Here is a 27,132-nt window from a genome sequence, read left to right as displayed (position 1 = left end):
ATATAACTCCAATACCATTATCCCAACTAAGTAAATCTGATAGTAATTCTATCATATCATCTAATGATTCATCCATATTCAGATTGCCCTAATTGTTCCCACCAAATTTTTAAATCTTTTTTTCCCCTGAACCAGGATCTAATCTAGATTTGTATATTGCCTTTCGTTTTAAATCAGTTTAGTATTTTTTAATCTAGAATAGTCCCCACCCTCCACTTTTTCCCCATGACATTGACTTCATGAAGAGACCAGAAAAGCTTTTTTGTAGAATAATACATCATGACCAACTGGCATAAAATAAAAAATGTAATGTTGATTTAACGTTTGAAAATTAATCATTGTAATTCATCACATTAACACACTAAAAGATGAAAAAGCTATTTGATCGTCTCAATAGATGCAGACAAAATATTTAACCACCCGTGATTAAAACTCTGAATTAGGAATAGAAGGGAACTTCCTCAGTTTGATAAAGATGTCAGATAATGGTGTTCCACATCCTCATCCTCAGAACCAGCAAATATGTTACTTTATAGAGCAAAAGGGACTTTGCAGATGTCATTAAGTTAAGGATCTTGAGATGGGGAGATTATCCCAGGTTATCTAGGTGGATGTATTACAAAGGGTCATGAGTATAGTTTTTGAAGATGATGGAAATGTCCATTATTGATTGTGATGATATCACAGGTATATTCGTATGTTAAAACTTATCACATTGCATACTTTAAATATATGCAGTTGATTGTACGTCAATTATCCTTCAATAAAACTGAGAAAAGAGTTGTGCAGAGTAGTTTCAAACATTCTAGCAGGTAATAAGGATTAACTATGTATTCTTGTACAAAAACTATTTAGAAACATAACCTCAGCAATGATATGCATGACGGGCTGGGTAAGAAGATGCGACTCCATTGGAAAATCACACTCATTAACAGAATTTCTAGTAAATTATCCTGTGTTTACCATCAGGCTATCCTGGGACTCTAGAGGGCAGTGCTGGTTCAGTGGTAAAATTCTTACCTTCCATGCGGTTCCCCACGAGAGAGGCCAGGTTTCATTACTGGCCAGTGCACCATCGGTCTGTCAGCGGAGGCTTGCGTGTTGCTATGATACGAACAAGTTCCAGTGGAGTTTTCACACTAAGGTAGACTGAAGAAAAGCCTGGCCATCTACTTCTGAAAATCAGCCATTGAAAACAATGGTCTGATCTCATTGTGCTTGGGGTCACCAGGAGTTGGGGGTGTCTCAATGGCAGCTAACAATAACAGCAGTCCTGAACTCACAGAAAATATCTCCATACCCAGAAATCTGGCCCCATTCTTTAGAGAGAGAGACCCCTAGACTCCAAGGACAGTGTTCCAGGGGCAGAAAGATTATTCTCATTCCCAAGGCACCCCTTTGTCCTGGACATAATTCCTCTATGATATAGTGAATATTGGTGTATCAGTGCTGGTCTGTGGGCCCAGTCATGGAGGTGGGACCTCCATGGGCTCTTTGATCATCAAGACTCCTTGGCCTCCAAGATGTGCCAGAAAGCAGTCTAGGCTATCCTTCGTGGATATCAACAAGGAGAGGGAAGGAAAAGCTTAAAAACATTTGGGGGACCAGGGCATGTCTCAGTCCGTGCCTGGATCCCTGGTGGTCATGGAGCTGGGTGGTGGTCATCATGTCTGCTTTTCCTCTGTGTTCAGGTGGAACATCAGGCCTTGCTGTCGACTTTGCAGCTGATGTACACCGTGGGATACTCCCTCTCCCTTGTCTCCCTCTTCCTGGCTCTAGCCCTCCTCCTGTTTCTTCGGTGAGTTGAACTTCTGCTAACATGTGTTTAGACATCGTGCACCATGTCATTTGCTCATTGTCCTCTAGAAGACAGTAGAAGTCTAGGATGGAGGACATCATGGATCGTCCAAGCTAGAAGGGATCTGAGAGAGCCTGGAATCCATCCATCCCATTTTGCAGATGAAGGGGAGATACAGGGGCATCAAAGTTCCAATAAGCGTCATTGAGTCACCCCAGGTCACAAAGCCAGTTAGCAGCGCAGCTAAAACTTGAATCTGGGACTCCTGATTCTGCCTCTACCTCTCGGAATTAAATAATCTCCTGTGTGTCTGAGGACCCCCTGGGGGATGCAAACAATTAATGCACTTGACTGTTAACCGAAAGTTTAGAGGTTCAAGTCCATCCAGAGGTGCCTCAGAAGGAAAGCCTGGTGAAGTACTTCTGGAAACCCAGACATTGAATCCCTGTGGAACACACATGGGATTACCATGAGTCAGAGTCAACTCGACAGCAACTGGTTTGTGTACCTGACCCTGGTCTAAATCCCTAATCATATCCACTTCTACCACAGCCCATTCTCACCACATCTACCACAGGCACTATTTTTACAGAAGAAATTAAGAAACTTCCCTAAGGCAAATCAGTGAGTGGCAGAACTGGGATTTTAATCAAGGTCCTTCTGACTCCAATTACCTATCGATTATTTGAGAGCTTACTTTGTGCCAGGCACCGTTCTAAGTACTTAACATGCATTAAGTTATTTAATTCTCATAATAAGCCTAGGAGGTTATCGTTATTATTACCCCCATTTTATAGGCAAGTTAACTGAAATATGGAGAGTTGGAGTAACTTCCCCAAGATCCCACATCTAGTAAATGATGGAAACAGGAGGAACCCAAGCAGCAATTCATAGCCTGAACATTTTTATTCTCTTATACCATCTTTAGAATCCAAAACCTGAGTGCATTTTCCTAAATCATGTTTTTAGAAAGCACTCAAATGAGATAATTATGGACCCACTAGGGAGCCCTCCAAGGCTGTCTCTTGGTCCCAGCCTACTTAGAAGCATAACTGAGTATAGCGTGGCAGAACGCGCATTGGACATGGCTGCAGGAGATCTGGATGGGGACCTGGAGACCTGGATGCTAGTTCTGGAACAGCTCCCACCTGGGCTCTGCTAGCCTCAGGTCTGGCCTCATCTGAACCTTCAATGCCAGGATGCTCTACATCTCCTGGAGTAGAGTCATGATCATCTACCCCACTGAGAGAACAATTCTTGAGCAATGGGAGAATTTCACAGCCTGTGCCCCACCGGCTGTTCATGACCTCCTCCACTCACCTTCCCGAAGTCCCAGAACCAGGCCAGGAGAAGATAACTGCCCAGCCCTGCAGGCAGCAACTTCAGCTCAGCCTGAGATGACCAGATGTCTGTTTTGCCTCAGGTGCTGGAAAGAGAGAGACCTAGTCCCTGACCTTAAATAGCCCTCAGTCTAGTTAGAAGAAGGATGCATAAATCATAAAACACAAGGAGCTACCTCAAGCCCTCTAAAGCAAGGCAGGGTGGGGTACAGGCTGCATAGAGGCATAAGTGGGGTTTCAGAGCACAGTGGGAAAAGGTTCTTTCTTTTAGAGAGTGAGGATGCAGAGTTTCACATCAGCTGATGTGTTAAAGAGTCTCCATGAGGCTCCAGGTGGGTGAGAGAGAGGTAAATGAGGGCTGACATTCACTGGACACTTACTATGTGCCAGGTCTGTTACACATAAAGTCACCGTGAGCCAGAGCTGACTCAGCAACTAACAACAACAAGAAGTGTATGAGCACTTGACTGATTTAATCTCCTTGCAACCCTTTGAGGTCAGTGCACTTACTCTCAGAGGCAGTAGAGCCTCTGAGAGCTATACTTGGGCCCCAGACTTTCTGCATCTGAATCTCAGATTTAGCACTTACTTGGCATGGAATTTTGAAGAGGTGACTTAACCCTTCTGTCTCAATTCCCCCATTTGCAAAATCAGGATGATAATACTGCCTGCTCACGCAGTGGTTGTAGGGAATAAGGATACCCCTAAGTACCTCCCCATGTAAATGGCTTGGATCATAGTCTGGCATGTTGAACATGTCATATTGGTGTTAGCTGCCATTATTCCCATTTTCCAGATGAGGAAAATGAGGCACAGAGAAGTAAGATCACACAAGCTGGCAGTCTAGCCCCAGAGCCTACTATGAATTCTGTTCTCAGTGATGATGCACAGGTGTGTCAGGCACACCTGGTGGCCCAAGCCATTCTTCTCTGAGGAAAGGTGCTTGGTTTTCTCCTCGCACAGAAAACTCCACTGCACACGCAACTACATCCACATGAACTTGTTTGCTTCTTTCATCCTGAGAGCCCTGGCTGTACTGGTGAAGGACGTTGTCGTCTACAACTCTTACAACAAGAAGCCCGACAATGTGAATGGGTGGATGTCCTACATGTCGGAGGTAATCCCTTCCTCACCATTGGCCCTCCCACCTGCTGGGTCAGTACTGGGAATTAGAGGACAGGGGATGGGGCTGGGGAGAGGAAAAGGGATATAAAGGGGTGTTGAAGACTTTCTGGTTATAGAGGGAGCATGTGACTTAAGGAAACAGCAACCTCTGCAGAGTTGAGCAGGAAAAGGACATCAGAATGGAAGAATTCACTGCGGCTGCTCTACGTCCTTGGAAAGGAAATTTCTTTTTCTGTAAACGAAGGAGTTGGAACAAATCAACCTTTTTTTATTATTACTGTTTTCTAAACTAGCAAAGCTTTTTCCCATTGCAATCTGCATCTGTTGAGATGGTTTTCTTTCATCCTATTAATGCAGTCACCTGTTAAACTAATCTTGTATTTCTGGAATAAATCCACCTGAATTTTTCTGTGTGATTCTTTCTCTTATATTGCTGCATTTGGTTTGCTAATACTGTGTTTTCTATAGCATTTTTCTTCTCCACATTACTGAGAGCGAAATTGGCCTGTAATTTTCTTTTCTTATAAGGCCTTGGTCAGGTTTTGGTATCATGTTTATGCTGACCTTACAAAACAAATTGGAAGCTGTTCCCTCTTTTTCTGTTCTCTGGAAGAATTTATTTGAGATTGATATTATTTCATACTTAAACGTCTGATAGAATACATGATGAAGCCATTTGGGCCCAGAGAGTTTTCTTTGTTGTAAGGCTTTTAATATGGAGTCATTATGAATCTCAGATTCAAATTTTCTAATTTCGTCTCGTGTCAGCTGTAGTAACTCTTTATTTTTCTACGAATTTGTCTATTTCATCTAAAATTTAAAATTTATTGGCATAATACTGTTCATGATACCCTCTTACGAGCTTTTCAGATTCTATTGAATCTGTAGTGGTGTTCCATTTTTCATTCCTTATGTTAGTTGTACTTTTGCTCTCTTTTTTCCCTTGATCATCCTTGCCAGAAGCTTCTTAATTTTATTGGACTTTTCAAATGACAAATGTTTGCCATTATCGATGCCCTTTATTGAATGTTTTCTATTTCATTAATTTCTGCTTTTGTCTTTACTACTTCCTTTCATCTATTTTCTTTGGATTTAATGTGATGTTCCCTTTCTAACCTTTTTCACAAGGATAATTAAAATAATTAATTTTCAGCCTTTTTTCTTTTCTAGTAGACGTATTTAAGGCTGTAAGTTTCACTGTAGGTATAGTATGAGCTGCATTCCACAAATTTCAATACGTAATATTGTCATTACATTCAGTTCAAAAATAATTTCTAATATCCATTACAATTTCTTCTTTAATCCATGAGATATTTAGAAGTATATTTCCTGTTTTCCCATTGCATGGATATTTTTTAGTTATTGCTCAGATATTAATTTCCACTTAATTGCACTGAGGCCAGAGAACATGCCCTTTAGTGTTTCCTTTAGGGCAGTTGTTAGTGATAAATTCTCTCTGTTTCTGTTTGTCTAAAAAGTTTCTAGAACGTCAAGGAAGAGTCTGGGCTTTAACACCCACATGAAGCCCTCTTTCACATTTTTATATTGTTGCTAGCCTCTCTGAGATGGTCAGCAAGGGTCAGGAGAGAGGGGAGTAAGGAGGGAGTGGCTGTGCCTGGAGAGAACCTCTATCCACTCTGGATCCAGATGTTGAGAAAGCCTGAGTACCCTCCACTACTCTCTTCTCTGCAGGTGTCCACCTCTTGTCGCTCGGCCCAGGTTCTCCTGCACTACTTCGTGGGTGCCAATTACTCATGGCTGCTCGTTGAAGGCCTTTACCTCCACACACTGCTGGGGCCCACAGTGCTTTCTGAAAGGCGGCTGTGGCCCAGATACCTGCTGGTTGGTTGGGGTGAGTGACCTGAACTCCCAGCCTCCTCCCCTGGGTGTCCATGAGAACATGGCAGCCTGAGAGAACTTTTGGTAAGAATTAAAGACCCATCTGGAGAACACAATCATCACCATACCACCAATACCATCAGCAACAACACCACCGCTACCACCGTCAACATCAACACCACCACTATCATCATCACCACCACCACCATTACCAACAGCAACACCATCAACACCACCACCATCAACATCACCACCATCACCATTACCAACAACACCATCAACACCACCACTACCATCATCACCACCACCACCATTACCAGCAACATCAATACCACCGCTGTCATCATCAATACCACCATCACTACTAACAGCAATACCATCAACACCACTACTACCATCAACACCACCATCATTACCAACGGTGACACCATGACTTTATCAACAACATCATCATTACCATTTCCACTGTCATCAATAACAACATGATTAACATTCCTCAATGACAAGAAACGATGACAAGAGGCTCCTGTGGGAGGTGTGTGTGTGTTTGTGAACACACATAGGCACATATGTTGTTGACCCAATGCACTCATTTAAGAATTGAGAAGATTTTTGGTGGAATCAGATGCCATTCCTTTCACCTTGTCAACATCTAAGTCTTCAAGATGAGGTTTTCTGGATTTAAAAAAAAAAAAAAAGACCAGGTCTGGAACCCCTGTCTTTACAAACCCTTGGAGAATTTGAGGCTGCAGGATTTCAAGGAAATAAATATGGCCCGTGATTCAGGAGATCTCTGGGTAGTGTCAAAGGTTGGCAGTTTGAACCCACCCAGAGGCACCTTAAAAGAAAGTCCTGGCAATTTGCTTCCGTAAAGATTACAGCCAAGAAAACCCTATGGGACAGTTCTACTCTGTAACACATGGGGCCACCATGAGTCAGAATTGACTTGACAGCAATGGATTTGGTGATTTCGGAGATTTTGGTGAATATCCTCAGATAATCTCTAAGCTGCTCTGTGACATGTGGCAAGTTTCTTCTCCTCCCAGGTGTGGGTTTCTCTGACATTAAAACAATGACGAGCTCTGTGATAGCCTAGGTCTCTCCAGCCTTCACGGTCCATGACATTTGGGTTTCTATAGTTTTAACAGCTATGTTTGACCTCATCAGGGTGGGAGGCATGCAGGTTTAGCCAACTAGCTCCTAACTTCATTTCTCTTTATTTTCTCCCCAGGCTTCCCTGTGCTATCTGTTGTCCCTTGGAGTATTGTCCGTGCCCATCTGGAGAACACAGGGTAGGTTATTCACTTGGTTTTACACTTTCCTGAGCCAGTAATTCCCAGATATGCCCAAATATGAGAAAATACACCATCTTCTCACAGAGAATATTCCACCGTCTCTTGTTTTAGCCATCTCGCACATATAAACTTTAGGGATGTAGATAAAATAATCAAAGACCTACTCATAGTAATTAGTTTATTAATTTAGTTATACATGCAAATTCCCACAAAGATGCTGCATAGGTTAGCAGTGGCCCTGGGTATGTAAGGATAAATACAGAAATGATTATTGCATTATTGTTCACAGTGAAAACAAAACACACACACACACAAAAAAAAACCATTACAAAAGCAAAACAAAAAACCTGAATATTCATCAGTATGGGAATCCCTAAACAAATTGTCATGTATTATAGAATATTATGAAGCTATTAAAAAAAAGTTAGTTCTATTTTTTTTTTGACTTATAGGGACTAAATTTCAACAGTATGTTGTTAAGCCTACTGCTGAATTATATATGTGATCCCATTTTTTTACCTCCAAACAAGCACTACAACTACCACCGAGAAACCCTATATAATTAAGGATATATGTTTATATGTTTGTATGAGTGTGGAGAAAGATGTGGAAGGATACACACAAGGTTGTTAACACTGAAGAGCAATTTAATGGCAAGAAGAGTCAACAGTGCTAGTAATGATAGGAAGTGATTTTAGTTCTCTCTGCTCCTTCTCCCCTCCCTCAGGAGAAAGATTGGTGGAAAGCAAGACTTGAGTGTGGGCATCCTTCTTCCACAGGGCATGGGTCTTTTCCATTGCATCTGATCTTATTTTCAAGTCCTCTTGCACTGCCTGCTCATTCCCCTTAGGTGCTGGGGAACCAATGGGAACAAGAATATCTGGTGGATCATCCGAGGACCCGTGCTGCTTTGTATAACAGTAAGGATCATCCCATCCTCCCTTTCATCTCTGAGCTCACAGCCATAGGGTGCTCCCCATCCCACCCCAATTCTCTAGCTCAGAATGAGTCTGGGCCAGATCCCTTGAGAAGGAGAAGCTGATATGTGAGCAGGATCTGTTGAATAAGAAGAAATAAGTTAAAATCTTCTCTCATTCTATTTGAGGAACTAAATTCAGGATGACACTTTCAGCCTTCTTCTCCCTGGGTCTTCAAACTATGTAAAGAAACCGGTAATAGGTTCAGCTCAGTGATCCTGTATTGAAAGACTGTGATATGTACAAGGCCTTGAGGATACAGGTGGTCTCAGCCATGCAGAAGCCCAGGGATAGTAGCAGGGCCATGGGTTTGTATATTAACACCATTAACAGGAGAGAGCAAGTGACTAAGGAAACTTCTTTTAGAAGAGCAACACAGACAGGTAATATTAATGCAAAGCTGGGATGAGAGAGTTAGAATCAGGAGTTAGATGCTACTTTGAGACCTTGAGGAGGAAGGGCCTTTATCTGTGTGGCCCAGAATATTTGGGATGAGGAGGAGCTGTCTGGCCCAGAGTCATAAAGCCCTCTTAGATGATAGTGTGTGAGAAGGAAATCTGTCACAGAAGCCCAGGGAAGGGACAGGGAGTTAGCAAAGAGTTGGAAGGATTAACAAGTTCTCTTGAGAGAGGCAGAGATTCTTCCTGCCTAGACACATTGCCATCACCCCGGTGCCTGCCTGGTGCTCTGCCCACCTCTTCTCCAAGGGGCTGCATGGCTTTCTGTTTTTGTGATTTTATATAAACAATCTGATGTCTTAGTTACCTCGTGCTGCCGTAACAGAAATACCACAAGTGTGTGGCTTTAAATAACAAAAATTTATTTTCTCACAGTTCTGGAGGCTAAAAGTCCAAATCAGAGTCTCAGCCATGTCAATTCCTTCTGTGGCTCTCTTCTGGTTTCTGGTGTCTGCTAGCAATTACTGGCATTCCTTTGCTTGTAGACAATTCTCAGACGTCATCCGTCTTTCTCCTGTGTGTGTGTGTGTCTATTCTGCTGTTTTTATAAGACACCACTTAGAAGTGATTAGGTTTAGGACCCACCTACTCTGGTAAAAACAAAAAAAAAAAACAAACAAAAAAAAAAACCAAACCCGTTGCCAACAAGTCGATTCCGCCTCGTAGCGACCCTATAGGACAGAGTAGAACTGCCCCATAGGGTTTCCAAGGAGTGCCTGGTGGATTTGAACTGCTGACATTTTGGTTAGCAGCCGAGCTGTTAACCACTACGCTACCAGAGTTTCCCCTACTCTAGTTGAACCTCATTAACATAGCAAAAGAAAATTCCTTTTTTCCAAACAGGTACAGGGGTTAGGACTTCCACACATGTTTGTGGGAGACACAATTCAATCCGTAACATCTGGTGGTTGTGGTTTCATGAAAGAATAAAGTTAGTTTTTATAGAAGAACATCAATATTTGTCAACAATAGAAGGCAACTCTCTGCTCAGACCTGTGTGCCACCTGGAAGGAAAAGTGCTCGTAGAAATGGGGGGAAAACAAAGAGGGTGGAGAGTCCCTTGATGATTTCAAGCCCTGTGTACTGTCAAGCCTAGGGGCTATTGCACTCTTGGACTGTTAATTCCCCTCCAGTCAATGTACCCATAGCTGAGAGTGAGTGTGCAAAATGAAGTCTGACCACACATACCAGAAGCATAGCATCAAAAGCCCTGCCTTGCCTCCCCATCTCTCAGTACTCTATACAACTCTCCACTCCAGCCACACTGCCCAGCTGTAGTTCACAGCACCCACCATCCCGTGGGGCACCTCCACTACAGCTTAGTAACATGTATTGAGTGCCTTCTACGTACCGGTGCCATTCTAAGTGCTTTATGTATATCAACTCATTTGATCTTTCCAGCCTATGAGGTAGGGACTATCATTACGTTTATTTTATTGGCAAGGACAGCAAGAAAATGAGAAGCTACTTGCCTAAAGCTATAGACCCTGTAAGAGGGGGAGCTGGATCTCAGCCTGAAGCATCTAAATGGGTGACAGCTTGCACTAATAATCACAACACCGGGCTGCTGCTCGAAGAATATTTACTGCCTCTAGCCCATGTTCCTGGAGTACTGACTGCTACAGGCTGTTTCATGCAGCAGTATCTTGGTTCAGACTCTCCTTGGGTTCAATTTTCCTCTGCCATCTGGCTACCCATTACTCATCTTTCAAGACTCAGGTCAAGCATCAGTGTCTCTGGAACACCTCACCTCACAAAGTAAAAATGGCTGTTTCTACTTCTTGAGGTGGGTGTTCACACCCTTCTTCGTGTCCTTCTCAGATCCACTACAGACTTCTACTAAAAACCAGTTGCCATCAAGTCTATTCTGACTCACAGCTACTCCATGTGTGACAGATAGAACTGTGCTCTGCAAGATTTTCAATGGCCGATTATTTGGAAGTAGATCACCAGGCTTTTCTTTTGAGGTGCCTCTGGATAAACTCAAACTTTCAACCTTTCAGTTAGCAGCCAAGCGCATTAACCATTTATGCCACCCAGGGACTTATCATACTGCCCCAGTAATGCTTTATTGCAAATATTTATTTAAGACCCATTTCCTGCCACTGTGAGCCTCATGTTGTATTCCTCCTGGCACCCAGCCCAAGCACATGGCAGGCCCTCAATAAAAAGATTCAGTGAACATCTGTGACCCACACCCCTGGGCACCAGGCAGAATAAAGCAAGATGGAGGTCAGCAGCCCCTTGCAAGGATGCAAGTTCAGACTCTGTCTAGCTGAATCCCTACCGTTTGCCCTGTGATCCTCAAAAGGCAACGTCAGTGGTTCTCAGAGTTTGTTGTTCATGGGATCACCTGGATACCTTTAATAATTCTTTTGTGCCTGGGTGCCCCCCCTGAGATTTGTGTTTAATTGATCTGAGGTGTAGCCCAGGGATCCTAATGGGCAGCCAGGGTTGAAAAACATTTTCTCCCCGCCCCTCCCCCCCCCCCCCCCCTATTCAAGTGTGGTCCTTGGGCCAGCAGCATCAGCATCACTTGAGGGTTTGTAACAAATTCAGATTCTCAGGCCCCATCCCAGACCAGCTGAATCAGAATCTGCATTGTAACACGATTGCCAGGCTTGGATGCACGCTGGTTTGTGAAGCACTTTCTTCACACCAGTTGTCATCAAAACTGGCTGCCATGAGAAACATCTGGTGAGCTTTTAAAATATACTGATGCCTGGGTCGTACCCTGGATCAGTTACGTCAGAAATTCTGGGAGTGAGGCCTGAGCAGTTATAGTTGAATTGCTGTAAAAATGGTGTGGGGGCAGTGTCTGACCTCCTCTAACTTCAGAAGAGGGAAAGAGAATCAAAATCAACAGCCCAAGGCTGATTCCTATGAGGCAGGGGTCAGACATGCTTCCTCTCTCCATCATCTTTACCAGCTCTGACACCAACCATCCTTCCGACAGCACTCTCTGCTGAGTTTGATAATTCTTTGCAATGGCAACACAGAACTCACAGACCATATTCACGATTATGGAGTTTATTAGGGAAGTAACAGTTACAGTTCAGGCTCAGGAACACTCAGGATACAGTTCTTCCATCAGGACAGCCTCTTCTCAGCCGTGCTCACAGGCATGCCTCTCCCTGGCCCTCAGTCTTTGTCCAAAGGCACTCAGCTTTCTTGCTCCATTGGCCAGGAAGCCCACTGTGCCATCTCCTGCGGGTCTCTCCTTCCTTGGTGGTGGTGGGCTTTTCTTCTTCCTGCCTCTGGGGTGGCTCATTTCAAGCCCAACGGGATGGCAAAACTGACCAATCCCCTTAGTGGTCCAAAATTACCCTATCACACAATCCCACCCAATAACCTGGGTGGGAGTTATAAGACCATGGCCAGAAAGGCCACACAAAAAAGCAATCCATTACACCACAATTTTAGAATCTCAGGTGATTCTAATGCATGGCAAGGGCTGAGAACCCTATTCTGGACCTTGCTGCTTTGTCCTCCAATGGCTGGCTGACCCACATGCTACTTCCCCCTGGCTTGACAAGTTCTGCTGCTTCTTTGTTGCTAGATTGACATTCTCTCCTACCAGGTCAAGAGAATGTGCTCCATCTTCTCACCTTGGATAAAATGTCTTTATATGCTGTTGCTTCTAACTCCAGTCATGGCCAGCTCCACAGAAGGACCCCAGGTACTCTGAGTGGACTCCCCATCTTCCCGTCTAAACCTCCTCCTCCTGCTCTCCCCACTTAGTGAATGATTCTACCATCCATCTACCCAGCTACCCAACCAGAAACCTGAGTGTCCTCCTGGCTTCAATCTTCTTCCTCCTTGCAGTTTCTACTCAGCCATCAAGTCTTGTCAATTCTACCACTAAGGATCTCTCCAAGACATCTCCATCTCTTTAATCCTGTGGTTCCTGTTCTTCTTCTACCTATCGAGATTTCTTGAGTTGATCTCTGCAAAAACCTCCTATTTGGTTTCTCTTCCTTCATTCTTGCCCTCTCCGATACAGCCTCTGTATTGCAGCCAGAGTAATCTTTCTTGAAGAAAATTTTATTATGTCTCCTGCTTGTCACTCTTTAATGGCTCATTATTGCCCTCAGGCTTAATTATGAATTCCTAGAGTGGTAAGTATTGCCATTACCCTGCCTACCCATCCAACCACTCGATGTCCTAGTTATATGGGGAAACCCACAGTTCCCAGAATCCATCGTGGTGTTTCATGCTTTTGCACATGCTGTCTCTATTTCTGGAATGCTGCAATGTCCGTCAGATGGTCCCAGATCTGTATGGTGATCATTACTCCTCTTTGGAGATTAAGCCCTTTATTAATCTCTCTATTCCTCAAATTAAGAAATGTCAATGGCCGTGTCTAGAAGGGACAATTTCATGATAACCTTCAGTTCTATGAAGGTTTTAAAGAGAGAATTGCTAAAATGTTGTTATTTGTATCTGTGGGGCTTGGACAAGAGGACATGGGCTTCAGTGGAAATGGGAAATATTCCCCTTGGTCACAAGAAAGAACATCCAATTATAAACTGATGGAACACTGACATGGACCCTAGAGAAAGGCTTTGGATTCTCCGTCTCCATTGATTTCCAAGAAGAGAATCTGTCCTGAAGAATAGGGAGCTGAACCTGATGCTTTTCCAACCTGCCCAGCTTGTAGGATTCTGTGATTTTGTACACTGGTTTCAGTGCTCCCAGGAGAGTGGAATGTATGTGTCCTTGTTGTTGTTATTAACTGCGATTGAATTGGCCCTCAACTCATGGCAACCCCACGCACAACAGAATGAAACACTGCCTCATCCTGCGCAGTCCCCTTAATTGGTCTCGGATCAGATTGCTGTGATCTATAGGGTTTTTCTTTGGATGATTTTTGAAAGTAGATCACAAGCCTTTCCTCCTAATCCATCTTGTCTGGAAGCTCATAGCAACACACAAGCCTCCACTGACAGATGGCTAAGGTGCATTGGCTGAGAATCAAACCCAGGTCTACCACGTGGAAGTTGAGAATTTTTCCACTGACCCATCAGTTCCCTGTTATGAAAGGGAAAAGAAAGATTGGAGCTGGCCTAGGAGTCTGGAGCCCAGGCTCCATCACTAATTTGTGGTGTATCCTTTAGCCAAGGACATGTGACTTCTCTGGGCTTCTGTTTCCTCATCTGTAAAATCAGGGTTGGACTAGACCAGTAGTTCTCAACCAGGGGAGATTCTGTTCCCCCGGGGACATTTGGCCATGTCTGGAGATGTTTTTGGTTCTCATAAATGTGCTACTGACATCTACTGGGTGGAGACCAGGGATGCTGCTAAACATCCTACAATACATAGAACATCCCTACAACAAAGAAGTATCCCTCCTCAAAAGTCAATAGTGCCTAGCTTGAGAAGACCTGGACTAGGCAGTAGCTGCATAGTAGAACAACCTGGAGAGGTCTGAGAAAACACTCAGCCTGGATTCCACCCCAGACTGATGGAATCAGAACTCCTGTCATGCAGAGCTTTCTCAGCACCGGAATCTCCTTCATTCATTCTCTTTCACCTTTGTTTAACATTTATTGAGCACCTTCCCTGTGCTTGTGCTGGTACTCGATTCTCTGGGGAAAAATAGATGAGTGTCCCCATAGATTCCGCCCTTAGGGAATTCAGAATCTAATAGTTATCATTCTGAGACTCATCAGACCATGACAGCCATTATCTGTCTTCATGTTCAAAGGATCACAAGTTGCAGTTTTCCATGGGCCTGAGTAGATAAGAACCCATCTCTAAAAAAGAATTCCTTGACCCCAAATATTTTCTAGTTAAACTGAAATACTAAAAAGTAAGATAATAATCAAGAGCTGATAGAATTTAGCATTTCAGGGCACTTCACAGTCTTCTTTCATCTTGGCCACATTTGAGCTTGGGCTCTGTTTTCTGGAGCATGGAGCTGAGGCTTCTAGGGGAAGCCATGGTATAGAGCAATGGGACCAAGGAGAGTCTTCCATCCCAGAGCCAAGTCCCCTGGCGAGCATCCCCAGTGCCATAGTCAGGCCTTTCCCACACTCCCCCAGACTGCGTTTTCATTTGCTGATCAGCATCTGGGTTGGTGTGAATGTATGTCATGCTGGCTTTTCAGACATATCAGCCAACTTCATCTGCTGCTCTGTTGGTACCAGACTCCTTATACTTCAGAAATGGCCATGATGTGACATCCCACAGAGTCCAGATGTTCTCTGGGTCTTTCATCTCCTTCAGGGTTGTCATGGGATTGAATTGTGTCCCCCAAGAAATGTATGTAGCAACTTGGCTAGGTCATGATTCCTAGTATTGTATGATTGTGTTATCTGATGTGATTTCCTTATGTGTTGTAAAATCTACCACTATGATGAGACTATATGTGATCTCCTCATGTGTTGTAAATTCTATCACTGTGATGAGGTTATACTGATGAGGTTGACAAGATCACTCTTAATCAATCTCTTTTGAGATATAAAAGAGAGACGCGAGCAGAGACCCATAGGAACCTCATACCACCAAGAAAGCAGTGCTGGGAGCAGAGCGTGTCCTTTGGGCCTGAGGTTCCTGTTCAGAGAAGCTCCCAAACCAAAGAAAGATTGATGACATGGACCTTCCTCCAGAGCTGATGGAGAAAACGTTGTAGCCTATTGGACTGTGAGAGAATAAATTTCTCTTTGTGGGGCCATCCACTTGTGGTATTTCTGTTGGAGCAGCACTAGATGACTGAGACAGAATTTGGTACTGGGAGTGGGGTGCTGCTCTAACAGATACCAAAAGTGTGGAAATGGTTTTGAAACTGTGAATGGATAGAGGAGCAGTAGTGGCAGAGGACCGGCAACAGCAGAGAACTTGCGGCAGCAGAGAAGAGGCAGTGGCAGAAAACCAACAGCCACAGAACGAGGAGACCAGTGTGAGACAGCGCTGGAGCAGACCCACGGAGCGAGAGAGCTGAGTGCCTGTGCACCGGCGGCTTCCTAGTGGAGTGGGGTGCCTTCCGGCACTTATCGGTGGAATTAGGCTTGCTGGCCTACAGAACGAGGGAGCTGAGTACCTGTGTGCAGGAGGCTTCCTGGCGGAGTGGGGTGCCTCCAGGCATTTAATCAGTGGAGCTACCCAGCTTTGGAACACTTGCCCCAGTAGGGCAGATGCCGGCACGAGGCCGGAGGGCCGAAAGGCCACAGGAAGCAGAAGCTGAAGACACAAGGAACACAAGAAGCCAAGCTACCTCAGTCTCAAAATACTTGGCTGAGACCTCTGGGGTTTCAAAGGGTGGAGCCATGGCCCCTGGTGTTTCTAAGTGTGGAGTTGTTGCTCTGATGGACTAGGAGAATGGTGCACCTAAAGCCGAGGGAGCAGAGTTGCAGTCCCAGTGGGCCTAGGAAGGCGGAGCTGAAGCCCAGGGTCGAGGGGCCTCCACTCAGAATCTGGAGACTGTGGCCAGTACCTAGAATCTTGAGGGCAGGGCTATTGTGTAAGTTGTCTCAGAGAACAGAAGATTATTTTCAAAGCCTTGAGGGCTAATGTAATGTGTTCTGCTAACTTGCTTGGTGCCTGTTATTCCTTCTTTCCCTGCAATTTCTCCCTTTTGTAATGGAAATGTCTAGCTTGTGCCTGTTCTGCCATTGTACCTTTGGGAGCAGATAACTTGTATTCTAGATTTCACAGATGAAGAGGAATTTTTGGATTTTGGACTTGGAGTTAAGACTTTTGCTGTGATATGATTAGATGAATATGTTCTGTATGTTGCAAGGATGTGACTATTGGGGGGCCATAGGGTGGAATGTCATGGATTGAATTGCGTCCCCCAAAAAATGTGTGTAGCAACTTGGCTAGGTCATGATTCCTAGTATTGTATGATTGATGACTGAGACAAGGGTACAAGATTTTACTACTTAAATTAACCTGTTACCTTGGTGTATAAATTTATGGTTGAAACACATTGGAACGTGGTATAGTCTTATATCTTAGTCTTCCCTCCCCCCAATAGAAAATCAGTAAAGCGTGATTAGTCCAACCCTCCAAGCACAGCCTCACAAAATAATTATACTGCACAAAGATGTTTTATCCATATCTTTCTCCCTCTACTTACCACATCGACCAGACTGAACAATTTGCTCAGATGCCCAGTTGAATGGCTTTCTTGAGCCATTGAATAGAATAAATCATCTGTTAACATGAAGTTATGAAGTCAAATATCTTCATTTACTCTTACTGCATCTTCTCTGACCACCTCAGAACTTGGCGAAGTCAGGAAATTGGTAAAATTAGTCTTTACCTACTTTGTCCTTCTTTAGGTTCTGTACAGCACCAAGAACACAGTGGTTTTCTGCTGCCTCTGGCTTGGCAAACACCTCATTCCTATATTTCTCTCCTCTGAAGAGTTGCAGTAGACATCTCCCCATGTCCTAGATTTCCCCTCACCATCAACACCTTTGCTGTATTCTGTCTTCTGATTTCCATGGTGAGAGTAAGTTAGATAATAGGTATTTACTGAGTTCTTCGTTGTTGTAAAACTGAATGAATGAATGAGAGATAGAGAAAGGGCTCCCTCTCTCCTTTCCCAGCTGTTCCTTACTGTCTATGTGATATGGGCATTTCAGGAGGGCTCTTGGGGGAGGAAGTGTTTTAATCCAAAGGAGTAGCTTTATGGTAGGGATTTTAGTCCACCTGGTAGGTCAGTGGAGAAGGGTTTTGGGAGTAGGTAGAAGAGTTTGGGGGTAGGTGGAAGAATTTGAAGTAGGTGAGGCCTACCTCTGAGCTCCCACTACGCTAGTGATCATCTCTGCCAACTTTTAGGCCCAGGTCTGTGCACAGAAGTTGGAGTGTTAAAGAAGTGTCAATAAGAATGTCATATCTGAGAATGCATTCAGTAGTGGCTAGGACCTGGGAACGGGACCTTATGTGTCAGGTGTCCGAAGTGCGCCTCACCTACTCACAGAACCCTAGAGCTGGCTGAGTTCTTGAAAAATCTGCTCATTCAGCCCCATTCCTGCTTTTGCACTGATGAAGAACTAAAACACAAAACAAAACAAAAACCCAACCAACCAGACAAACCAGTTGCTGTTGAGGTGAGTCCAACTCATGGCAACTCCATGTGTGTCAGAGTAGAACTGTGCTCCATAGGGGTTTTTTTTTGGCTGTAATTTTTTATGGACACTGATAGCCAGGCCTTTCTTCCACAGTGCTATGGGGTGGGTTCAAACCTCTAACCTTTTAGGTAGTAGCCGAGAGCAAATCCAGGGAGCTAAGTGAAGAACATCACCACCCAAACATGATTGCTGACTCTTTCCTTCTTGGAAACCTAGATGGACAGAGGCTTTGTGCTAACCCATGCTGGTACTTTGTTCCGTAGCAGGGAGGTTGTGCTTCCTCCACGTGGCCAATTGGTTTACGCCCATTTTCTCTTGCTTGGTCTCTGGGAGACACAAAGAATAGCAAACCAACATACTTCTCATTATAACCCTTCATTTCTCTGGAGACAGTCATGATTGAAAGTAATTCTCTGAAATCTATGCCTTTCCCCGGTTAAGCTTACTTTATAAGAAAAATGCCTGTGTTCAACACATCACTAAGCCAAGGACACAACGTTTTCTCTTTATGATGAAAAGCAGATATCCCATTAAAAGGGATAGATTGCTTGGTTACACTTAGTTTATCCTTTAATGTTCTGTTACTAACTATTCTTTGTCTGGGAAGCTCCATCATTCCTGTTGGTGTGTGGATTGGACAAATAGCTTCTTGCCTGAAACTCTAGCCTTTCTGCATTGAGCATTGATTTTTTTTTTCTTTGTTTTGTTTTTTGAGGCCAATGAAGTAATAACAGGTACGTATTGGATTCTGCATCTTGTGTTTCAATATGTAGTTAAAGGATATTCTTTCTAGTCAGAGACATTAGTATTGTGCTGGCTCAATGTCTGTAGAGACTTTATTCCATTCATTGTCACCCTGTCACCTTCTCTAGGAGTCCTGGCTGGCACAATTGTTTAAGTGCTCAACTATTAACTGAAAAGTGGGTGGTTTGAATCCACCTAGAGCCACCTCAGAAGGATCCACCCACAAGTGCCTGGTGAGCTGCTTCCTAAAGGTGACAGCCTTGAAAACCCTATAGATCACGGTTCTGCCCTGCAACACATGGGGTTGCCATCAGTCAGAATCAACTCGATGGCAACTGGGTTGGATTGGTTTTTGATTTTATCATCTTCTGTACCAGTTCTTTCTCCATTGCTGAGAGCCATTCTCAAATCTCAAGGGCAACCAAAAACCTCCTTCCAGCCCTGCAAATACAAGTCGGGGCACTCGGTCTCCATCCCGTGTCCCTTGTCGACTATGGTTCTATCACTCTGCTTCCCTTTACAGCCAAGCCTCTTAAACGTCATCTATACTTGCTGTTTCCCCCCTCCACATTTCGTGGATACAACAAAGCGTTGCGATCTGGCTGTGCCCGCTAGTGCCCACCGCAGCTTGTCCTCCTCCTTGTTGCTAAATGCAGTCTTATTTGGCTTCAGCTCTATGTAGTATTTTGCTGTTATTAGTTGCCTTTGCGTCCGCTCTGACTCGTGGTGCCCCCACGTACAATAAAAGAAAATGTTGTCTGGTTCCGCACCATCTTTATCGTCAGTCTGCTTAAGTCCATTGTTGTAGCTATTGTAGTGCCTTCCAACCTAGGGGGCTCATCTTCCAGCACTATATCAGAAATATTCTGTTGTGACCCGATAGAGTTTTTATTGGCTAATTTTTGGTAGTAGATCGCCAGGCTTTTCCTACTAGTCTGTCTGAGTCTGGAAGCTCCTCTGAAACCCGTCCACCATGGGTGACCCTTCTGGTATTTGGAACTGGGGCATAGTTTCCAGCATCATAGCAACATGCAAACCACCACAGTATGACAAACTGACGGATGGTATTTACTTGTTCTTAAAATTCTCCCCTTCACGAGCTGCCGGGATACCACTCCCTAGTGGCTCACTCCAACTGCTCTAACTACTCTTTTTCAGTCTCCTTTGCTGTCTCCCCTTCTTCACCTTTCCCTTCATTACAAGGTGATTCTCCTACCTTCTTTTTCTCGGTCTACACAGTCTCCCTGGACAACCTTACCTACTCCAATGGCTTCATGCTTTGGCTGTGGTCTCTCTGCTGAGGTATACACATAAATATCTAACTGCCTTGGGACATCTTTTGTGGCCAAACTGAACTCCTCATCACCTCCACCCCCAAGGCTCTTCCTCCTCCACATGGTCCCTCTCTTAGTGAATGGCAGTACCACACATTTGGGGTCTACCACAAAACTTCGGGGTCGTCTCTGACCTCACATCCAATCGGTAACAAAGGTCATTTGACTCAAACTCCTTAATCATTTCAAATCCACCACCTCCTCTCCGTCACAGTGTACCAGGGCTACTGCTTTGGGTCACCTCCACCAAGAACACTGAATATGTCTCCACCTGGTCTCCCTCCTCCAGTCTTGCCCTCATCCTGTCCATTCTCCATGCTGCTGCTAAAATGATATTTCTCAAATGCAGTCTGATCAGATCACTTCCTACTTAAAACTCATCACTGGCTCTCTATCGCTTTCATATACCACTAGACCAGTTGCCATCAAGTCAGCTCATGGCAACCACATGTGTGTCAGAGTAGAATTGTGCTCCATAGGGTTTTCAGTGGCTGATTTTTCAGAAATAGATCACCAGACTTTTCTTTTGAGGTGCCCCTAGGTGGACTTGAACCTCCAACCTTTCAGTTAACAGACGAGTGCATTAACCGTTTATACCACCCACAGACTCCATTGCTTTCAGAGGAAAACCCAAAATCCTTAGCGAGATGGTGAGAAGCTGTGCTACAACTGGCGCTGCCTCCCTCTCCAGTCTCACGTCTCACACGCCACACACCAGCTCCACCACTTGCTTTTCCACACCCCTGGGACTTCACCTTTGGCTGCCCCCTTACCTGGAATGTTCTCCCTCTGGCCTGTAAAAGTCCTAGTGCAACTCAAGTCTCAGTTTAGAGGTCACCCCCTCTGGGAAGCCTTTGCTGACAAACATCATCTGAGACAGGTCCCCTCTTAAGGTAGTGATGGTCCCCTGGCTACCCCTCTGTCACATCACACTGTGTTACTTAGTGGACATCCCAGTAGGCTGTGAGCTCATTAAGGGCAGGGGCTGGTCTTCCAGCTGTTAAGCTTCAGCATCTAGCACACAGCCTGGCATGTAGTAGTTGCTCAATAATTATTGACTAAAAGAATGAAACATTTCTTCTACAATTTCCATCTTTTCTCATCGTTCTGACCCTTCTGTCTTCTCATCTTGCCTCTTTGTTTACTTCTTCAGGAGAGGAAAGATCCTGGTTGACAGGTGACCTTCCCTAGTCCTTGCATGCATTTAATATGTTCTGCTTTTCTCCTGTTCATCTACCTCTTCCTTCTGAAGCTGCTATGTTCTCTTCTTTCCTTCTCCCACTTAGTTTGTAGCCCTCCCTGAGCTAGTTTTGCCCCAGATCCAGGCACCATATTGTCTTCCCATAATGCTTTCTCTCCACCACCACGGCTTAAGTATTTACTGTGGTGTAACAAATCACTCCAAAATGTATGACTTAAAACAACAATAAATATATCTCACACCATTTCTGTGGGTAAGGAATTTGGGAGTGGTTTAGCTGGGCAATTTTGTTTCATGATCTCTCATGAGGTTGTAGTCAAGATGGTGGCCAGGCTTGCAGCCATCTGAAGGCTGGACTAGAGTAGGAGGATCTGCTTCTCGGGTGGCCCACTCACATGGCTGGCAAGATGGTGTTGGTTGTTGGCAGGAGGCCTCAGTTCTTCCCACATGGGTCTCTACGCAGGCTGCTTAAGTGTCCTCACAACATGGTGGCTGGCTTTCCCCAGAGTGAGAAATTCAAGAGAGAGAAGAAGGTAGAGGGAAGAGAGAAAGAGTGCCTGGTGGAAGTCATCCTTTTGGGGACCTAACCTCAAAAGTCACATAGCATCACTTCCATCATATTCCTTTCATTAGATGCAAGTAACTAAATCTAACTCTCATGCAAGGGGAGGAGAATTAGGCAGGACCTTTTGAAGGGAGAAATGTCAAAGAACTTGCAAACATGTTTTAAAGTTTCTATGAAGGCTGATAATGAAGGACTGAATTTGCCCAGTCCATGATGGTTGTGAAAAGTAGTCTAGGGCATGGAAAGCCTGTACTTTCCAGTGAGTGGCAAGCTGGCAACAGGACCTCAGTTTAGATAGCAATAGTGCTGGCGTTCTTTACAGAAGAGAGGCAGCGTGGCATTCTGTTTAAAAGAAGGAGGGTTGTAATCAGATAGATATAGATTTAAATACTGGTTCACCACTTCCTAGCTGTGTAATGCTGGGAATTATACTGACCTCCTCTGTACCTCTGGTTTCTTATTGCATTATGGAGGTAAGGATAGTTGTGTCTACTAGACGGTTGTGGTGAAGGTTAAATAAAATAATGTGTGGGAAGTTCTTCAGTCAATGCCTGGCATGGTAAGTACTCAATCAATGTTATTCATAATAATAATGCAAATGTCCAGCTGTCTTTCTCAGATGGTTTCAGTGGTGAGCCTCCCTGAGGAAGAATACATTAAATAACTTTTCAAGATTCCTTCCAGACCCTCCGTTCAGACGGCTCTTGGAACAGTGAGAGTTACTTTAAGCACTTACCACCTGACCGGCTGACTACCAACTGCCCCTGGTTAACGTGGTCAAGAAACTGATGGCCGAGTCCAAGGTGACCTTGATAGTCATAGCCATATGGAGACCATCACTTACCCACATCTGCTGGTTTTTTTTTTTTTTTTTTCAAGGTCAATTTCTTCATCTTCCTGAAAATTCTCAAGCTTCTCATTTCTAAGCTCAAAGCCCACCAAATGTGTTTCAGAGATTATAAATACAGGTGAGTGTCCTGAGGTCGGTACCCAGCACTCAAAGGTTATTTCAACCCCTTCTGGCTGTTTTGCTTAATGTCCAGGAAGGGAGTCCAAGTTTCATTAGTATGTGTCTCTCCTCAGGTGAGGATATCAGAAAGAGCCCCTCTGAAATAGGTTTCATAGGGTCATGCAGGACTTTTGACAACGATGAGGACCTTCTGACCCCATGAAAATGAAGGAAGTGGTGAGGAGTCAAGGACATACACGTTCTTTCAGCAGAAAACTGTTAAAATACCCCTAAAAATGGGTGGCTTGTGGGGAATGGAGAGTCATCTGAGGGGAAGTTTGACAGCTGACTTCCTTGTGGAAGGATTGGATGTCACGACATAAAGGACACATTTATAACTCAGGAGAGTATCTGGGTTTCTTGAGACCTCGATACATTTAGAGTCCATGGGAATATATTCCTCCTGTTGTCACCCTTTTTTGTGACTTGCCTTTGCTATATCCCATCTTCTGTTTTTTGTATTGACAGTGGTGCCAGTTCACAGTCAGATCATAAGTATGTATTGAGTTCTTCATCACTGTAAAAATGAATGAATGAACGAGTACATGAGAGCTAGAGAAAGATCTCCCTCCCTCCTGTCACAGTCATTTCTTACTTTCTATATGATGTGTGCATTTCAGCAGGACTTTTTGAGGAGAGAGGGGTTCCTAGATGGTATAAACAGTTCATGTGCTTGGCTGCTAACCAAAAGGTTGGAGGTTTGGGTCCATCCAGAGGTGCCTCGGAAGAAAGGCCTGGCAATCTACTTCCATAAGAGCCATTGAAAACCTCATGGAGCATGGTTCTACTCTAACACACATGGGGTCACCATGAGTCAGAGTGGACTAGATGGCAATGGTACTGGTACTGGTACTGGTTTGGGGAGAGAGTGGTTTAACCCAAAGAAGCAGCCCTAACAGTAGGTATTTTAGTCTACCCAGCAGGTTAGGGGAAGAGGATGTGAGTGAGGATGGCTATCGTCCTGTTTCTCTAAGGCCAGAATGGGGCTTGACTCAGGGACTGCAAAGGTGGTTTTTTCCTTTTATCTGGCAAACATTTCATGAATGCCTCTGATGCAGTTGGGACTATGCCTGGAACACAAAGGAAGTATAATGAAGACCTTGTCTTTGAGGAGAACACATCCTGATTCGCTAAGGATGGAACATTGGTCAGGAGGCTGGTGTTGGCCATGACCCGAGACTGACCACCGACCTTGGGCAAATCACTTGGCCTCCTTGGGCCTGTTTTTTGGTGTATAAAATGGGAGTCATATCAGACCCACCCCTGCTTGTTAAGAAGATAAAATACCAGTAGTAGTTGCTATCTATTTGATGCCAACTCATGGAGACCCCAACGTGTGACCCCATGCTCCATAGTTTTCAATGGCTGATTTTTTGGAAGTAAATCGCCAGGCCTTCCTTCAGAGGTGTCTCTGGGTAGACTCAAACCTCCAACCTTTTGGTTAGCAACCAAGTGCGTTAACTGTTTGCACCACCCAGGGACTCCTTAAGAGGATAAAAGGAAGCCATAGATACGAGTGGTCCAATCGAATCAGACATAGTAAGTGGTATTTGCCCAGGACCCACACTCCCGGAGGTCCAGAGGGGTAAACACAGTTCAGGACTGGGCAAATGTATACTGTATTTGCTAGTTGGGGCTTTTGCCCAAACATTTTCCACAAACCCCAGCCCCAGGGAGCTGGCCTGGACTGGACCACATGGAGCCATGCTGTCTCTCTCAGCGCCTTCAGTCAAGTCTTTAAGTGGCTGAGTAGGCTCTTTGGCCCCCTTCCCAAGGTTCAGGCCCCATCTCAGCCGCTCTCGCCATCTCCGAGGGTGGCGGTCCAGGGCTGAGAGTAGTGCTGGTCTGCCCTGCTCAGCCATTCACGGATGGCGGTCCTCTCAGCAAGCAGGCCCAGGGAAAACCAGGACTCCCCAGAAACCAGCCAGAGGCCAGCACTCCCAGGAGACAGAAGCAGGGAGAAGATGAATCTCAAGACACCACTTTCGATGCAGACCCAAAGCCTGAATCCTGACGCTTTGTGTCTCTAAAGTCCACTATCTACCCTGGGGCCTTCCCTGGGGTCCAGACCCGCAACAGCCCCTACCATAGTTTCCATCCTGACTGCTCATAGCATCACCTGACAGCTGGCTAAAAGCATAGACCCCTGAGCCCCACCACTGGGTCTTCTGACTCAGGAGAGTCTGATACACAACCAGAATGGAGGACCATTGGCTCAGATAGTCTGGTGAAATAACACATAAAATTTTCTGGCTGGGCCATGATAAGTGTATTCCTAAGCAGCCTCAATATTCCCTTTTCCAAGGTCCCCTCTAAAGTAATCCAAGACAGAGGTATCCAAATTTTCTGATCAATCACCCCTATCAGTAAAGAAATTTTTAGCATGCTCCTCATCATATATATACAGGCTTTATTAAACTAATAGGTACATTATGAAATACACCAAGAAATAGAAATTGAACAGGATAGATAAAGAAAATATACATAGAACATCTATGATTATATTTTCTCCCAGTACCAAATGGATTGCTTTACACCACCCTGGAGTGTGCACACCCCCTTAGGAGCCACTGATCTAGGGGAGGGAAGATTAAGATGTAGGGGAGACCCTCATGGCTGGGCAATGATTCAGGAAGGCTGCTTTGTGGGGAGAAGGAGTAACCCTGTCTGACATGTATGATCCATGATTCCTTCAGCCTTTCAATGGTTCAAGGAAAAAGTCTGATAAGAGGAACCTGGGTGTGTGCCTACCTGGAGGCCTCCTGGGGCAAGGTGCCTCAGATTGGAGAGTTTGCAGCACCTGGGGTCTGCAAGTGGCTGAGGACTGACTGATGCCAACTGAACTCACAAGAGACTTAGAGACGTACAATAGACTGTGTAATTATTCATTTTTTATGTGTATGGGAAGTGGGGTTACGGGGAGGAGATTACTTTCTAGTGCCCAGACTGGTCATAAAGTTTTTTATTCTTGACGCCAGAAGACCCAGACATCCAAAATGGTCACCAGAATATTGTCAAGCAGAGTGGTTGGCATTGAAGGATCACCTGACAAACGACCACTGCCCCATAGTACCATCTGTCCCGTGAGGGGAAAGTTCATTCCCCAGAGCCAGGGCCTCCCACACGGGGTAACCAGTAAACCAGTTGCCATTGAGTCGACTCCAACTCATGGTGACCCCATGTGTGGCAGAGTAGAACTGTGCTCCATAGGGTTTTCAGGGGCTAATTTTTTGGAAGTATATCACCAGGCCTTTCTTCTGAGGCACCTCTGGGTGTATCTGAACCTCCAGGAGGGGTAAGGTGGGATAAGTACTTAGAACTTTTTGCTTCTTTGTGCTTTTCCCCCACCATTTTGGTTAGCCATCTCTTTTCTGCTTACTTACCCTTTCTCCATGCAGAGTACAATATAATTCGTTAGCTTATGCTTATTAACTAGCAAAAAGATCGGGGTCTGTGTCTCAGAACACACTCAGACCACCTGATTTTACTCCCTTGGCTGCTGAATTCCACAGCACATATGAGCGCATTTTGCCAGTTTTTCTCAGAAATCGCTCCTCCCCCAAAGCAAACAAACAAAAACCCATTGTCGTTGAGTCAATTCCAACTCATGGTGACCCTACAGCACACAGTAGAACTGCCCCATAGGGTTTCCAAGGAGTGGCTGGTGCATTCAAACTGCCTTTGGTTAGCAGCTGAGCTCTTAACCATTGCGCCACCAGGACTCCTTTGCTCAGAAAGCAGTGCTAATTCCCTCATTTCCAAGCGCTGGGAAGGCGACTTACTGTCACCCCAGGGCATCATCAACACCCCCAGCTTACACTGCCCTCTTTCACATTGGAAGGTTGTTCCTCTACCATGTTGCCCGCCATATTTGTTTTCGCTTGGAGCCCCCTGCTGGGGTAAAGAGGAGGGGACGATGGACTCCCGATTTTTTTGCCTGAACTCCGGTAGGAACTTCCTTGCCTCTCACTCTTCCAGATTTTGAGAACTTTAAGAATGTCGCTCTCAAGATTCGGCCCCCCCACCAGAAGTCTATTTTAGGAAAGTTTAAACACATTTAGGCCCTGCCAAAGAAGCAGGTTGCTAGGAGCCGAAGAACTTTCTGTATCCTAGCCCTCGTCCTCGGGCTTCCACTACTCAAGCGGAAGAAATCGTAAATGGCCCAGTTGTTTGGCTTGGAGAGGGAGAGCTGAGCCAAGCGTGAAGGAGGAACTTCAGGGCTGTAAACAGCAAGAGGAATGCCCTTGGAACTGGAACAGAAAGCAGAGGACCGTAGGCTCTGTCAGAGTTCTCTGTTCTTTGTGCTTTCCGGCATGGATCTGTGTTCTTCCGCTAGATAAAAGGCCTTAATTTTGCATCCGAAGGGC

The 27,132-nt window shown here is 44.8% G+C and overlaps 1 protein-coding gene across 1 annotated transcript in view; it reads left to right on the top strand.

Annotated features, from left to right (window-relative positions):
* The window catches only part of GLP2R (glucagon like peptide 2 receptor), a 106,040-nt gene that overhangs the window by 51,428 nt on the left and 27,480 nt on the right, over positions 1-27,132 (top strand). Inside the window, exons 5-10 of the mRNA XM_004375982.1 lie at positions 1,692-1,798; positions 4,102-4,255; positions 5,956-6,115; positions 7,334-7,394; positions 8,248-8,317; positions 22,636-22,724. Of these exons, the coding sequence (XP_004376039.1) occupies positions 1,692-1,798; positions 4,102-4,255; positions 5,956-6,115; positions 7,334-7,394; positions 8,248-8,317; positions 22,636-22,724 (641 nt within the window). The remainder of the gene's footprint in view (positions 1-1,691; positions 1,799-4,101; positions 4,256-5,955; positions 6,116-7,333; positions 7,395-8,247; positions 8,318-22,635; positions 22,725-27,132) is intronic.

The sequence above is a fragment of the Trichechus manatus genome, unplaced genomic scaffold (genome assembly GCF_000243295.1).
Source record: "Trichechus manatus latirostris isolate Lorelei unplaced genomic scaffold, TriManLat1.0 scaffold00040, whole genome shotgun sequence".
Lineage (NCBI taxonomy): Eukaryota > Metazoa > Chordata > Mammalia > Sirenia > Trichechidae > Trichechus > Trichechus manatus.
The sequence above is the reverse complement of the archived record's forward strand: the minus strand, read 5'-3'. Positions and strand labels throughout refer to the sequence as shown.